General features: G+C 43.0%; 1 protein-coding gene across 1 annotated transcript; it reads right to left on the bottom strand.

The window, feature by feature from the left end:
* Nucleotides 1-555: 555 nt before the first annotated feature.
* LOC107545553 (olfactory receptor 10V1-like) lies at nt 556-1,518 on the bottom strand. Its single transcript, XM_016223659.2, has one exon. The coding sequence runs from the start codon at nt 1,516-1,518 to the stop codon at nt 556-558; it is 963 nt and encodes a 320-aa protein (XP_016079145.1).
* Between the last annotated feature and the right edge of the window lie 12,616 nt (nt 1,519-14,134).

Here is a 14,134-nt window from a genome sequence, read left to right as displayed (position 1 = left end):
TGGGGCAGATAGTGAAATGCCTTAGTGAGGATGGTGAGCCGGATGGTGGTGGAGCAGGTCACAGGCCCCCGGTGTTGCTGCTGCTGCTGCTGCTGCTTTGGTTTACGCTGCTGTATCTCAAGTAATCTCTAGGTCATTTTGTGGAGATGCACGGTTCAGTTTCCACTTCTCCACTTTGCCTAGTTTGGACTTGGGAGCTCCTTGTGTTTTATCCTTGCTAACTCTTTGGCCAGAGAAGTGGCTGCCTTAATGTATTCTTTGGGTCATCTCATGACCTTCTTCCTGTCAGTGTCCATGGCTCAGACTGTGTTCCAGATGATGAGTGTAATCATCCGTGAAGGGACAGCAAAACGCACCAGAACTGTCACATTTTGGAGAGCCTTAGGGTTCGTCCCATCTCTCTGACCATAGAAACGGGCGTGTTAAGGTTCAGGTGCACACAGAACCATGGAGCAGGCCTCAGAGGGAGGAGTGGAGCCGCAGGTGTGCAGTGAGATGGCCAACTGGGTTCTTGTAAGGGCGCCAGGTTAGTCCTGGTGGGCTCCGCTTTGCCCTTCACCTGGCATTAGGCTGCCTCCTCATCTGGTTGTGGCTCTCCAAGAGTCTCCTGAGGGCACCCTTGACTTCCTTGTTCCTGAGGCTATAGATCATGGGGTAGAGCATGGGAGTTACATTGGTGTAGATTAAGGACACGATTTTGTCCTGTTCCGGGGTGTAGCATGACTTGGGGCGAATGTAGATGAATATTGCACAGCCATAGTGCAGAAGAGAGACCAGCAGGTGCCCAGCACAGGTGGAGGAGGCTTTGCTTCTACCCTCGGCTGAGTGGATTCTGAGGATGGCAGCGATAATGAATGCATAGGAGAGCAGTATCAGCAAGAAGGGAATCAACAGGATGAGCATGCAGACCAGGAAGACTGCAATCTCATTGGCTCGTGTGTCTGAGCAGGCCAGGAATAACACAGCAGGGACGTCACAGAAGAAATGATTGATCTCAAGGGACCGACAGAAGGGCAAGAGGAATATTAGTGTGGTAAGGGTGAGTGAGAGTGCAAAGCCACTGACACATGCCAGAGCCAGCATCTGCAGACAGAGGGCCTTGGTGATGATGAGTGTGTAGCGCAGGGGCTTGCAGATGGCTACAAAGCGGTCATAGGCCATCACAGCTAGGAGGAAACACTCTGCTCCTCCCAGAGCAATGAAGAGGTGCATTTGCAAAGCACAGCCCACGATGGGCATCCGCTGGCTGCTGGACAGGAAATTGGCCAGCATGTTGGGGACAATGACCAATATATAGCAAATTTCTATGGTGGACAGATTGCGAAGAAAAAAATACATGGGGGTCTGGAGGCAGGAGTCAATGAGGGTGACAAGCACAATGGTTGTGTGCTCTACTAGAGTGACAAGATGCATGATTAAAAATAGTCCAAAAAAGAAGATTTGCAGTTCGGCAAGATCCCCAAAGCCCAAGATAATAAACTCGGAGCTTAAGGTGTGGTTTTTCTGCAGTGGAGCCATCCTATATTCTCTGAAGTACTCCTGGGCTGGAAAAGGCCGTTTTTCTAGCAATTCCTGAAGTTGTGGGAGACTCTGGAGCTGTTTCCACAGATGAGAGTGTAGCCACCTCTCCAGGGCCTCCAACCCAATTTGCCAGGCTTGGCCCTGGTCTACATTCTATGAACTTCTTAAATTTTGCCCTCTGCTCACTGAGAATAAAGAACTGCTGATTGTGATGTCACTTTAGTTCACCTGTTGAATTATTACAAAAATGAACCAAGATAAGTAAAGTCCACACATGGAGTTGTTTTTCATCGACTCTAATGATAGTCTTTCTGTCTACATTTTGAAGAGTTGTCTGGGTGGGGATACACTGAGGTTGTTACTAAATAGTTTTAAATAAAGGAGACTGGGCCTAATTCCTGTTTGATATAAGGCCTGGCAGTTTGATAGTAAATACACTTTTTACTTTGTGCATTAGCTATATTGTCCTTCCTTTACCATCACCACCCTCCAAACTCCCAGGACTCCTGCATCCAAAGGGCTGTGAATGCAATGCCCAGAGAGGAAGAAATGTAATCAGTAATAGTTGCTGCCTCTCCTGTTTCAGCACTCCTCAGTTGCAGGGAGGCCCCAGCTTGTGTGTCACCTCCTTCCAGACACCTGCCCTGATCCCTAAGCTGAGTTAGTCCCTCCCTTAGGTATCCAGCACTCCAGGCTTCTCCAAGCATATTGCTCACATCTGAGTCCTGTAATTCTTTGATTATTTCTCTATCTCAACAGCCTTTGTGCTCCATGATGGCAAGAATGACGTCTTATTCAACCTCTCAGATAGTGGCTGGCACATATCAGAAACATTGATGAATGTTTGTTGAATAAATAAATGCCTGTTGCTTTTTTCTGCATCCTCTACAGTTAGTACAGCATCAGGCATTGAGTAGGTGCCTAACATACATGCTTGAATAAATCGTTGAGTAAAAGCAGGAAATCTTTGATTATTGGGGATGGCTGAGGTCATGATCGTCCAGGGAGGGCATAGAGTCAGAAGAGCAGAGGCACAGGGTGGGCCAGGTCAGAGGGAGGGAGCAAATAGGACAGAGGTAAGAGAGAGAGTCAGGGTGGAAATGAGAACTCACAGGAAAATGGGGGGTTGAGTGCCTGGCAGGACAGTGGCTTTGGCTGCTCTGTGTCTAGAGTGTGGAAGCAAGGGGATAAAGCCAGGCAGCTTCCTGGACTATAGGGACATGTTTGCTTTTTTCTTCCTTTGACAGGACCCAGGTTACAAGTAGGAAGCCTTGTGTTTAGCCTTCAATTTCTTCCTGTGCATATCCCCCTCACAGCAGAAGAGAGGAATCTCTAGATTCTAGAGAACTAACAAATCTAGAATTAATAGGAGATAAGGGTCCCATGGAAGTAGAGTTGTCACCTAAAGGACAGGAACTCTCTTAGAGACATACAGTTTTTCCCAGGGCTAGTGAGACTCAAAGTGGGCTCAGTGAAACCTGAAAACCCATCCTGATAATAGGCTGAGACAACTGTTGTGATTCCAATTTTGCAGCCACTTTCATGTTTCACTGAGTATTATTTTGGTTTCTATTGACCTAATGGGCACCTGGAGTCTTTGAGCTGTACAGGTCCCTAGAGGGCAACTTGCCCACTCCTCCCTTCAGAATAGATGATCATGAAGTCTTCTTCTCCATTACTGGCCCTGTTCAGAAATCACACAGCCCAGCCTGGCTTTCTTCCTCTGCCACTTCCCTCCCCTCAGCCTCTTGTTCATCCCGTGATAATTGTCTATGAGTGAGAGTGTGCTTTCTGGGTTCATGTTTATCTTCTTTGGATTTGGACCGGGCCCTTGGTTTTAGCTTTCCCACATCAACTCACTTCCACTCTATTTCCCATGAAAGAATGTGAGGACTTCTTCTTTGATTTGGCCCTTAAACCTTGAAAATATTGAGAAGCACAAAATGGAAGTAAAAGTCACACATAATCCAAACACTTAAAAGTGAGAAGTGAGCCCAGCTGGGCGTGGCTCAGCAGTTGCGCTTCGACCTAGGATCTAGGCGCTCAGGGTTCGATTCCCGGTCAGGGCACATGCCGGGTTGTGGGCTGCAGCCAATCAATGACTCTCTCATCATTAATGTTTCTATCTCTCTCTCTCTCCCTCTCCCTTCCTCTCTCTGAAATCAATAAAGGTATATTTAAAAAAAAAAAAAAAAAAGCAAGAAGTGAAAGTCAGTGTGAAAGTTGATGCTCCTTTGATGCTACCCATTCTCCCAGAGAGAACCATTCTTAGCTGTGAGGTTCAGTTCCTTTCCTGCTTTGTTCTGTGCATGTAAACACACAAACCTCACACACACATACACATGAATACACTCACACATGTACGCACCCCCACACACATACACACTCACACACATGTACACATGCACACACACACACGTACACACATATACATGCATACACAAAACAAACATGCTCATACATGTAAACACATAAACATAGGCACACACAATACACACATGCAGATATGAACACATACACATGCACACACACATGTATACACATATTCACATACTCACGTGTATATATAGATAAACATTCACTGTACTTGTACATGACAAAGCTTAAATGATATTATAGTTTACAAGCCTATTGCCCTTAGGGTTTTGACCTAATAAGATGTCTGGAAGAGGTTTTCAGCCAGTGCATATTGGTTTACTTCATTCTTTTTAACTAGTGCATTCTACAGTATGGATGTATTATAAGATAATAATTATAATCAAATAACAATAACAAATACATAATAACAAATAAAGTCTATAAACAAAAGTAAATACAAAATCAAAATAAATAACTTAGACTTTTGTTACTTTGGCATTGAAGTGATTTTTAAGTGTTTATCTCACTCCATGGTACAACGCACATCCTCACATAGAATGTAGGGCAGCTGCCCGTCTGGAATATGGCTAGTGTGTCCCCCCTGCTCTTTTCTCGTACCCCTTGAACAGCCCTGGATAACAGACTTGGTGTTACCTGGAAGGGGCAGATCAGTGCATGAAGTAGAAATACGGGGAGAAGCCCTGTCAGGGATTCTTCTGTTACCATCTGTTGTTAGTAAGAAGTCCAAGGAGGAACAGCCCATCTTTGGGAGAGCAGTGGTGGAGCCAAGCGGCCTGGACCTGGCAGCACAGCTTCCCAGAGCCCAGAAGGTGGCTTTCCTGCATGTCTGGACCGTAGGAAGCAGCCCTCAGAAGTATTGCCTGATGGCTATTAGGAAGGGAGTGTCCTTAGAGGAGTTGCTATGTTCTGTCACTCATGTTAAGTAGAGGTGAAGGCAGGACTCCAGAAGTCCTAGAGGAGACATCAGGAAGGAGGCTATCCCTGTGGTCCACCCCACCAAGGGGAGTGCCTTCCTCAGGTCACATAGCTCAAACCCAATTACTTACATTTCTTTAAAAAAAAAAAAAAATACAGTAAAAATGAAACTAGACTAGTCCCTTACACCATGTTCAAGAATAAACTCAAAATGAATTAAAGACTTAAATGTAAGACCCAAAACCATAAAACTCCTGGAAGAAAACGTAGGCAGTAAACTCTCTGACATTGCTCTTAGTAATATATTTTCTGATATATCTCCTCGGACAAGGGATACAAAAGAAAAAATAAACAAATGGGACTACATCAAACTAAAATGTTTTTGTACAGCAAAGGAAACCATCAACAGAACACAAAGACAACCTTCTGATTGGGAGAACATATTCACCAATGATACATCCAATAAGGGGCTAATATCCAAAATGTATAATGAACTCATAAATTATAGTTTATATTTAACAGCTCTCCCAAACAATCCAATTAAAAGAAGGGAAAAGGACCTAAATAGACACTTTTCCAAAGAGGACATACAGATGGCCAGTAGACATATGAAAAGATGTTCAATGTCACTAATCATCGGAGAAATGCAAATTAAAATCACAGTGAGATATTTCCTCACACCTATCCGAGTGGCTATCACCAATAAATCAACAAACAACGAGTGTTGGTGAGGATGTGGAGAAAAAGGAACCCTCGAGCACTGTTGGTGGGAATGCATACTGGTGCAGCCGCTATGGAAAGAGGTATGAAGGGTCCTTAAAAAATTAAAAATAGAACTACCTATTACCTAGCAAATACACTTCTGGTTTTTGTTTTTGTTTTAACTTAAAAAAAATATATATCTTTATTGATTTCAGAGAGAGGAAAGGAGAGGGAGAGAGAGATAGAAACATCAATGACGAGAGAGTCATTGATCGAGCCCACAACCCGGGCATGTGCCCTGACAGGGAATCAAACCCCGATCACCTGGATCCTAGGTCGACGCTCAACCACAGAGCCACGCCTGGCTGGGCCACTTCTGGTTTTAATACTAATTCAAAAAGATATATACACCCCTATGTTCATTGCAGAATTATTTACAATAACCAAGATTTGGAAGCAGCCTAAGTGTCCATCAGTAGAGGAGTAGATAAAGAACTGTGGTACATATATACAATGAATTATTACTCAACCATAAAAACAACAATAAAATCTTACCATTTGTGACAACATGGGTGGACCTAGAGGGTATTATGCTAAGTGAATTAAGTCAAACAGAGAAAGACAAATACCATATGATTTTACTTATATGTGGAATCTAAAGAACAAAATAATGATACAAACAAAACAGAAACAGACTGATGGATACAGAGAGCAAACCAATGGTTGCCAGATTGGGTGATGGTTGGGGATTGGGTGAAAAAGGTGAAAGGATTAAGAAGTACAAATTGGTAGTTACAAAATAGTTACAGGGATGTAAACTACAGCATAAGGAATATACTTAATAATATTGTAATAGCTATGTATCGTACCTGGTGGGTACTAGACATATTGTGAGATCACTTTGTAAATTACAACCACTATGCTGTACACCTGAAATGAATATAAAATAATATTGAATGTCGACAGTAATTGACAAGTAAAAAAGTTTCCTTAAAAAATATATATATGGAACAAGGGATTCCAAGATGGTGGAGGACTGAGTGGAAGCTACACTGACACTCTCCTGGGACCAAACTGGAATTATAACTAAAATATAGAAAAACCATCCTGAATAATTAACTGAAGACTAGCTGGACAGAAACCTTATAATCAAGAATGTAAAGCAGAGACCACATAGAGACTGGTAGGAAGTGCAGAGAGGGCTGGCTGGGCTCACACAGGTAGCAGCTGAAGGTCCAGAGGGATATCTCAGCTGTGGGGGGTTCCCACTGAGAACTCTGAGGCTTAAACCCCAAGCTGGGCTTCCCAGCCCAGAGCATCAGAACACCTGGCTGTGAAAAGCAGCAGGGTTTCTGTCTGCCAAGGAGAGACAGCTGGAAATGCAGACACCCTCTTAAAGGGTGAAGGCACAAAGTTTCCTGTGCAGCCACTTACCTTGGGCTCTGGCAGAGGGAGGGGAGAGTGGACTAGAAATGTGTGAGGAGAATCCAGGGGTGATGGCTCGGAGGATAGAGCTCAGAGGGCAGCCATCTGGATTCCTGTGCTGAGTCATTCCCCCATACAGCAGAGGATAACTTTCTCAGGCATACATTTACCATCCAAGCAGCTTTCGCGGGGGGGGGGGGGAGGGGGAATGCAATTGCCCCACCTTGTTGGAAAACCTCTTGCCCCACAATGTTGAGGTCATACAGCCCGAGGTTCATTAAGAGACTGAATAGCAATCACCCTCTGGGTGCTTTGAGTTTTTGCCTGATTTGCTTCTGGACCCAAGGCTTGGAAAAGCAGACCTCGGTGGGCATCTTGGTCCTTTCCAAACTCACCCAGCTCTAGCAGAGGGAACCATAAGCTATGGAGTGGGGAAAGCTTCAAACAGGGTACTCAAGGCCAGTCACAAACAGCGTCTGACATTGGCGGGCAGCAGAGACGCTCCAAAAGACTGGGAGTCCTAACAGATCTACCTAATACATAGAAACAAATCCAAACAGGCAGCCAAAATTGTGGAGACAAAAAAACAAGGCCCAAATGAAATAACAAAAGAATTCTCCAGAAGAAGAGCTAAATGAAATAGAGATAAGCAATCTATCAGGTACAGAGTTCAGAATACTGATTGTAAAGATGCTCAACAGCATGAAAAAAGATATGGAGACTATGAAAAAGAACCAGTCAGAAATGAAGAATGACATAGCAGAAATAAAGAATACATTGGAAGGAATAAACAGCAGATTAGAGGAAGCTGAGGATCAGATCAGCAAATTAGAATACAGGGTATAAAAAAAAATCACTCATTCAGAGATCCAAAAAGAAAAAACAATTAAAAAACAGGAGGACAGTCTAAGGGAGCTGTGGGACAACATGAAACAGAACAATATTCACATCATAGGAGTGCGAGAAGAGGTTGAAAATAAGCAAGGGTTAGAGAACCTGTTTGAAGAACTAATGGCAGAAGACTTCCCTTACCTGGTCAAGAAAAAACCCACACAAGTTCAGGAGGCACAGAGAGTCTCAGCAAGAAGAATCCAAAGAGGCCCATGCCCAGACACATCATAATTAAAATGCCAAGAATTCAAGACAAAGAGAGAATATTAAAGGCAGCAAGAGAAGAAGCAATCTGTTACCTACAAAGGAGCTCCCATAAGGCTGTCAGCTGACTTCTCATCAGAAACTCTACAGGCTAGAAGGGAATGGCATGAAGTATTCAAGGTAATGCAAAACAAGGATCTGAAACCAAGACTACTCTATCCAGCAAGGCTATCATTCAAAATAGATGGTGAAATAAAGAGCTTCCCATACAAAAAAAAAAAAAAAAGCTAAAGGAGTTTATTATCACCAAACCAGCATTGCAGGAAATGTTAAAGGGACTGCTGTAATAAGAAGCTGAAATAGAATGAGAAACATAGGCATAAAGGAATAAAATGGTAATAAATAAGTACCTATCAATAATAACCTTAAATATAAATGGATTAAATGCTTCAATCAAAAGACATAGGGTAGCTGTATGGATAAGAAAATAAGACCCAAATATATGCTACAAGAGACCCACCTCAGAACAAAAGACTCACAAAGGCTGAAAAAAAGTTCAGGAGGACTTTAAAGGAGAAATCTACAGCAATACAGTCATAGTAGGGTACTTTAACACCCCACTGACTTTACTGGATAGATCTTCCAGACAAAAAAATCAACAAGGAAACAGAGACACTAAATGACACACTAGATCAGATAGATTTAATTGAAATTTACAAAACATTTCACCCCAAAGCTGCAGAATATACATTCTACTCAAGTACACATGGGACATTCTCAAAGATAGGCCACATGTTAAGACACAAAACAAGAATCTAAAAATTCAAGAAGATTGAAATCATATCAGACATCTCAGACAGTTATACCATGGAATACTATGCAGCTACAAAAAAGAAGGATCCCTTACCCTCTGAGACAGCATGGTGGGACTGGAGAGTATTATGCTGTGAAATAAGTCATTCAGAGAAAGACAAGTATCACATGATCTTACTTATATGTGGAATCTAATGAACACAATAAACTGATAAACCAAATAGCTCCAAAGACATAGAAGCATGGAACAGACTGGAAAACCTCAGAGGGAAGGCAGGGATGGGTGGGTGGGTGGGAAGAGATTAACCTAAGAACTTATATGCATAACCCATAGATACAGACAATAGTGTGTTGAACGCCTGGAGGGGAGGGATACAGGGTGGAGGGGAGAAATTGGGGGGGAAAGGGGACATTCATAATACTTTCAGCAATAAAGATAAATTTAAAAAAAATATATATATATATAGACATATATATATATAAAAACATTTCCAGTATTCCAGAATGTTCTCTGATGCCCCATCCTAGTCACTACCACACCTCCAACACCAGAATTAACTACTCTCTTGATTTCCACCACCTTCTATTAGATTTGTCTGTTGTTGGACTTCATGTAAACAGAGCCATACTATTTATGTCAAAAAATACAGTATAGGTCTTGACAATGTGATTTAACTTAGATCTACTGAAACTGAAACCCCCATTGTGCAATCGCCAGCATGTGACTGGGTCTTGGGCTAATTTTAGAGGCAGAAAATGCACAAGTTTGGCTGGATTCAAATCAAGCGATCAAGCCTTGCTAGGAAGAAGCATAAAGTGGGCAATGGAGCCCATGATTGGAGGTCTTTTAAGACCCCCAACACTAAGATTCTGTTATTTTTTATAATGCCTACAAGGGAGCATTATCAGGGCCTCCATTTTTTTTTTAATGAAGAATATATATATTTAATGATGAATGTAACACATGACATTGTACAATTCAAGTAACGTGGAAGTGAATAAAAAACGAGGGTGATTACCCACTGCTATCTCCTATTTTTGAGGGATCCATAGAGTTTAAGATTCCAGGCCCTTTCACAAACATACCTAGATGTTTGCATATACATACACATATGTAATTTTTGTTTTAAAAACATTGACACCAGATTATACTTATTTTATGGTAACTTGTGTGTTTTTTAATCTTAAAAGTGACAACCATGCATAAAGATTAAATTAAGTTTTAACAGCTGCACATTATTCCACGCCATCAAAGTAGTTTCACTGAATGAAGTAGGGCAATAAGAGTTATGGACCCTTGAGAATGCTGCTACTCAGCTGACCTAAATCTCCATCTAATACTTTCATCTCCCCAGTCCTGGTCTAGGTGTAGCTCAATGTCTAACTTGCACCACGTTGTGCATCTTGGTAGCAGGACCCAAGATACTTCTGGGGTCCCCTGCATTCATGAAGCAGCTTACAAGTTGCAACCACTCTGGGCTGCCTGCTGCAGGTCTTCATTTTGTTCACTTCCATTGCCCACTGGGTTTGCTCAGAAAAGCCTCCTTACCACTATTGCCCTTTTTAGGAAATACAGTGCCCAAGCCAAAGCCATTGCCATATCTCAGAATCTTTCATTCCCCGGAGGGCCAGCACAGTGCTGGGTTCTAGTCAGCAGCAGGAAGAAGGTCCTCTTTCCAGCATTTTGCCACACCCTGAAAAAGGAAACAGGAAACCCAAACAGCCCTGTTTGTGCTTAGGATCACACACAATTCCCCTGAATCATTCCGGTACACTCTGCCTCTGATCCTGCCCCCTGAGGGGCTTCCAACAGTCCAAGGTGTATGTGTGGCACTTTTTCAGCCCCTCCACCTTCCTTTCCCTTCTCTCTCCTCTTGGCCACAGTTTCTAACACAAAAGCTCTTCTGCTTCCTACTGGAGACAGAAGCCAGGCACGAAGCTTTAGGAACACCTCCTCGATGTGATCTTGCCTTGCACATGTGGAAAACAAAGTCACTGAGCTTTCCTGAAGCAAGCTGGCTCAACAGAAAGCAACAGAAGCCCAAGACAGAAGCCTGGTCTGGAGGCAGAGGTCAAGGCCGCAGCAGCTCTTTGGCAGGGCCAGTGGACACACCACCATCCCCCAGGGCTGAAAGTGCTCACTCTTGCGCTAGATAGTGCAAGCACTTGCTTTAGTATCAGGATTACCTAGAAATGGGGCCCAAAGGGAGGAATGGAAAGTAAGAGGTCTTAAAAGAGAAATTTGACACTTTGAAAGAAAGGCACTTCAAATAAGACCTAAGGAACTGGGGCTGCCACCTTTGCAAATTCCTAGATGTTCTAAAGCAGTGATAGCTCACTTATCACATCACTCAAAAGTATCCAGATTTTGTGCATCTCTCTCCCATTAGGCATCACAGATTCTGGGCCAACATGGCACTGAGTTCTGGGAACATCATTGTGCTGTGACTATAAGGCCAGAGGTAGATATTTGTGTACATTCTATTAACTATTTGGACTCTTTAAATGGGAAAATCCTGGGTGAGTTGGCACTGAAATAACCTAGTTGCTGAGGCCCATTCCTCTGGATAGCTGTCCAGACACAGAACTCTGGCTCTACTGACCACAGAGAGAGAGAGGGAGAAAGAGAAATATGGATCAGCTGCCTCCTGCACGCCCCCTACTGGGGACTGAGCCTGCAACTGGGCATGTGCCCTGACCGGGAATCCAACTGGTGACCTCTGGGTGCTCTGGATCAAGCTCAACCAACTGAGCCACACCGGCCAAGCTGAAAGACTTTTGTTTTGGGCCTTCCTCTAATGTCTTTAAACTTCAACTTGCAAGGAGAATTTGTACTGTATTAGCTCCCCCAAAAGTTCATAGTAGGCTTATATTTGAAGTAGCTTGCATGTTGGACTTTTATTATTAGTGTATATTACAGTTGTCATTTGATCTCAATGCAGAACCTCTGATGAAATATATTGGGCAATGGTGGCTGAAAATAATCAGAATGAGAGTAGAATAAGGAGTGAGCTTTTGGCCATGGGTACATCACAGACTTCATAGTTAAGCCCAATGGGTTCAGAAGAACAAAAATCTGTCAAATGTCAGGGGGGATGGGTTCAGAAGGGTAACTTTTCTCTCTCCTGATTTCCTCCCTCAAGGAAGTTGATGCCACATGGAGATGCAGTGAAACACGCTGTTGGTGGGCAGCATTTATAGGTACACATTTTGTCCTCAAGTGGTTAATTTGTCAAAGATTCTGAGTGTGGAGCATTTGGTCTCTTTCTTCTTCCCTTTCCACCCAACTGGGTGGGAGGCAGCAGTATTGGAAATGTGACTGCTCTGCAGACCCAACACCTTCCTCCAGTGGGTTGTTCAAGTCTACACTAGGGGGCTGGGAGTTTGTAGGGAATTAGCAAGCCCAGTTGGCTCCTATAACAAGCGGTATCCACCAACCAGTTTTACCAGTGTAAAAGTTGTTTTGCTTCCCCTTCTGCTGGGGCTTTTGTAGTATTTCTTAGTTGGCTCAGAACTCTGGCAGGGAAGAGGTATGCTATTTATTGGCCCTTCTCTCCTCCTCCAAAATCTCAACTTAAGTGCTAATATTTGTATTTAAATTTCTTAGATATTGTGCTGCTAAGAGTTCAGGAATGCAGTCCCAAAGTGAGCTCCACACTCCTCCCTCCTTCTTCACCATATTGGCTGTGGGCTCCACACCAGCCTGTGGACCTTGAGGAGGCCACACATTCCATCCTCTCATCCAGACACTAGGGTTCTTCTCCATGAAATGGTGTGCATGTATTCCATCAGGTTGATTGTATTTTCCTCAACAGTCTCTTTATGTTTTAAAAGGTTAGCTACAGATTGATAGGTTCTCTTTATTTTCTTTCCTTGTATTTGGTCAGCCACAAAGAATTCCATAGTTGGACTTACCTAAAGGTGGGTAAGCAATGTCGTTCTAGGTCCACCAGGCAGCCCCACACTTCCTTCTGTCTACTTTCTTTCCTCAGATGCTAACATTCCTCAGATCTTGGGGCTAGAGGTGGTTTGGTCTCAGCCAGTCCATGTTTTAGAGTTTATGAGGGTACACTGTTGCCTAGTTCTGTTTGTGGATATTTTCCTGGTTTTTTGTTTTGCTTTTCTACTTTTTCTCTTTGCCTATCTTTTTTGGGTGGGAGTGGGGGGAGAGGGGAGACAATTCAAAAATTATGTTACTGCCCTGGCCAGGTGGTTCAGTTGGTTAGAGCATAGTCCCTTGCACCCAAGGGTTGCTGGTTCCATTCCCGGAGGTCAGGGCACATATCTGGGTTGCAGGTTTCATCCCTGGTGGGGGCACATGCAGAACACAGTTGATTGATATTTCTCTCATATATCAATGTTTCTCTCTTTCTTTCTCTTTCTCTCTCCCCCCCTCTCCCTTCCTCTCTCGCTAAAAAATCAGTAGAACATATCCTCGGCTGAGGATAAAAAATACACTTTTTTTTTTTTAATTAAAAAAACACACACACATTTCAAAGAATGTTACCGCCACTGCTGCCACCTTCCCAGGATCTAGAAATTATACTCCTTCTGTATCAGAATAATTAATAAAGATGTTTTTACTTTGACACAACAAACAAAGAAACAATTAGAAGTTCTGGGCACCATAGTGATTTCAGGACATGGATCTAAGCACTCTCTCCAGAATGCTCCTGAAACCACAAGTGAAATAAAAATTATAGGGAGGAGGGCAGGTTCAGCAGTGAACAGCAGCAGTTTCTTTTCTGAAACTCCAAGGAGTTGCTGCCAGCTGTTGTTTAAAGTAGTACTTTTCAGCTCTTTTTGGCAAAGGACCTTTCTTTCTCTCTATTTCTAAAACATATTTCCAGTCTATAATGGGTTTATGTTTATGTAAAATACAATAAAATTAGTAGTAAAATTAACTGGAAAAATACATACCAAATAGTATTAAATTCAACAGACATGAACTCCGTCTGCACATGCCCTCGATCTCTACTTATCACAGACCCGGAACAGTGTGCAGAGCATCATCAATTTGCAAACTGTATTCATTTCTTAGGACTGCTGTAGGATCCAGGTGGACATGAATTTGGGGAGGCATTATTCAACCCCCTGCACAGATCATCATTGTTTTGTAAACCTCATTTTCAATAGTTCTCATGTAGAGGGTACAAGACTATTTTAAAGGCAGAGTCAGCTTGTAGCTTCCTGCATAAGAAAGCAGAGCACCTTGGGGAATTGTACCCACTAACTGAGGAGGGCTGGGGCTGGAGGTGAGGTTGGGCTATGTGGCAGCTGGAAG

This window comes from Miniopterus natalensis, chromosome X (assembly GCF_054644295.1).
Source record: "Miniopterus natalensis isolate mMinNat1 chromosome X, mMinNat1.hap1, whole genome shotgun sequence".
Taxonomy (NCBI): Eukaryota; Metazoa; Chordata; class Mammalia; order Chiroptera; family Miniopteridae; genus Miniopterus; species Miniopterus natalensis.
The sequence above is the reverse complement of the archived record's forward strand: the minus strand, read 5'-3'. Positions and strand labels throughout refer to the sequence as shown.

Excerpts from the sequence above, each read along its gene's own strand:
- LOC107545553 (XM_016223659.2), bottom strand. The coding sequence starts at position 1,518 with ATGGCTCCACTGCAGAAAAACCACACCTTAAGCTCCGAGTTTATTATC.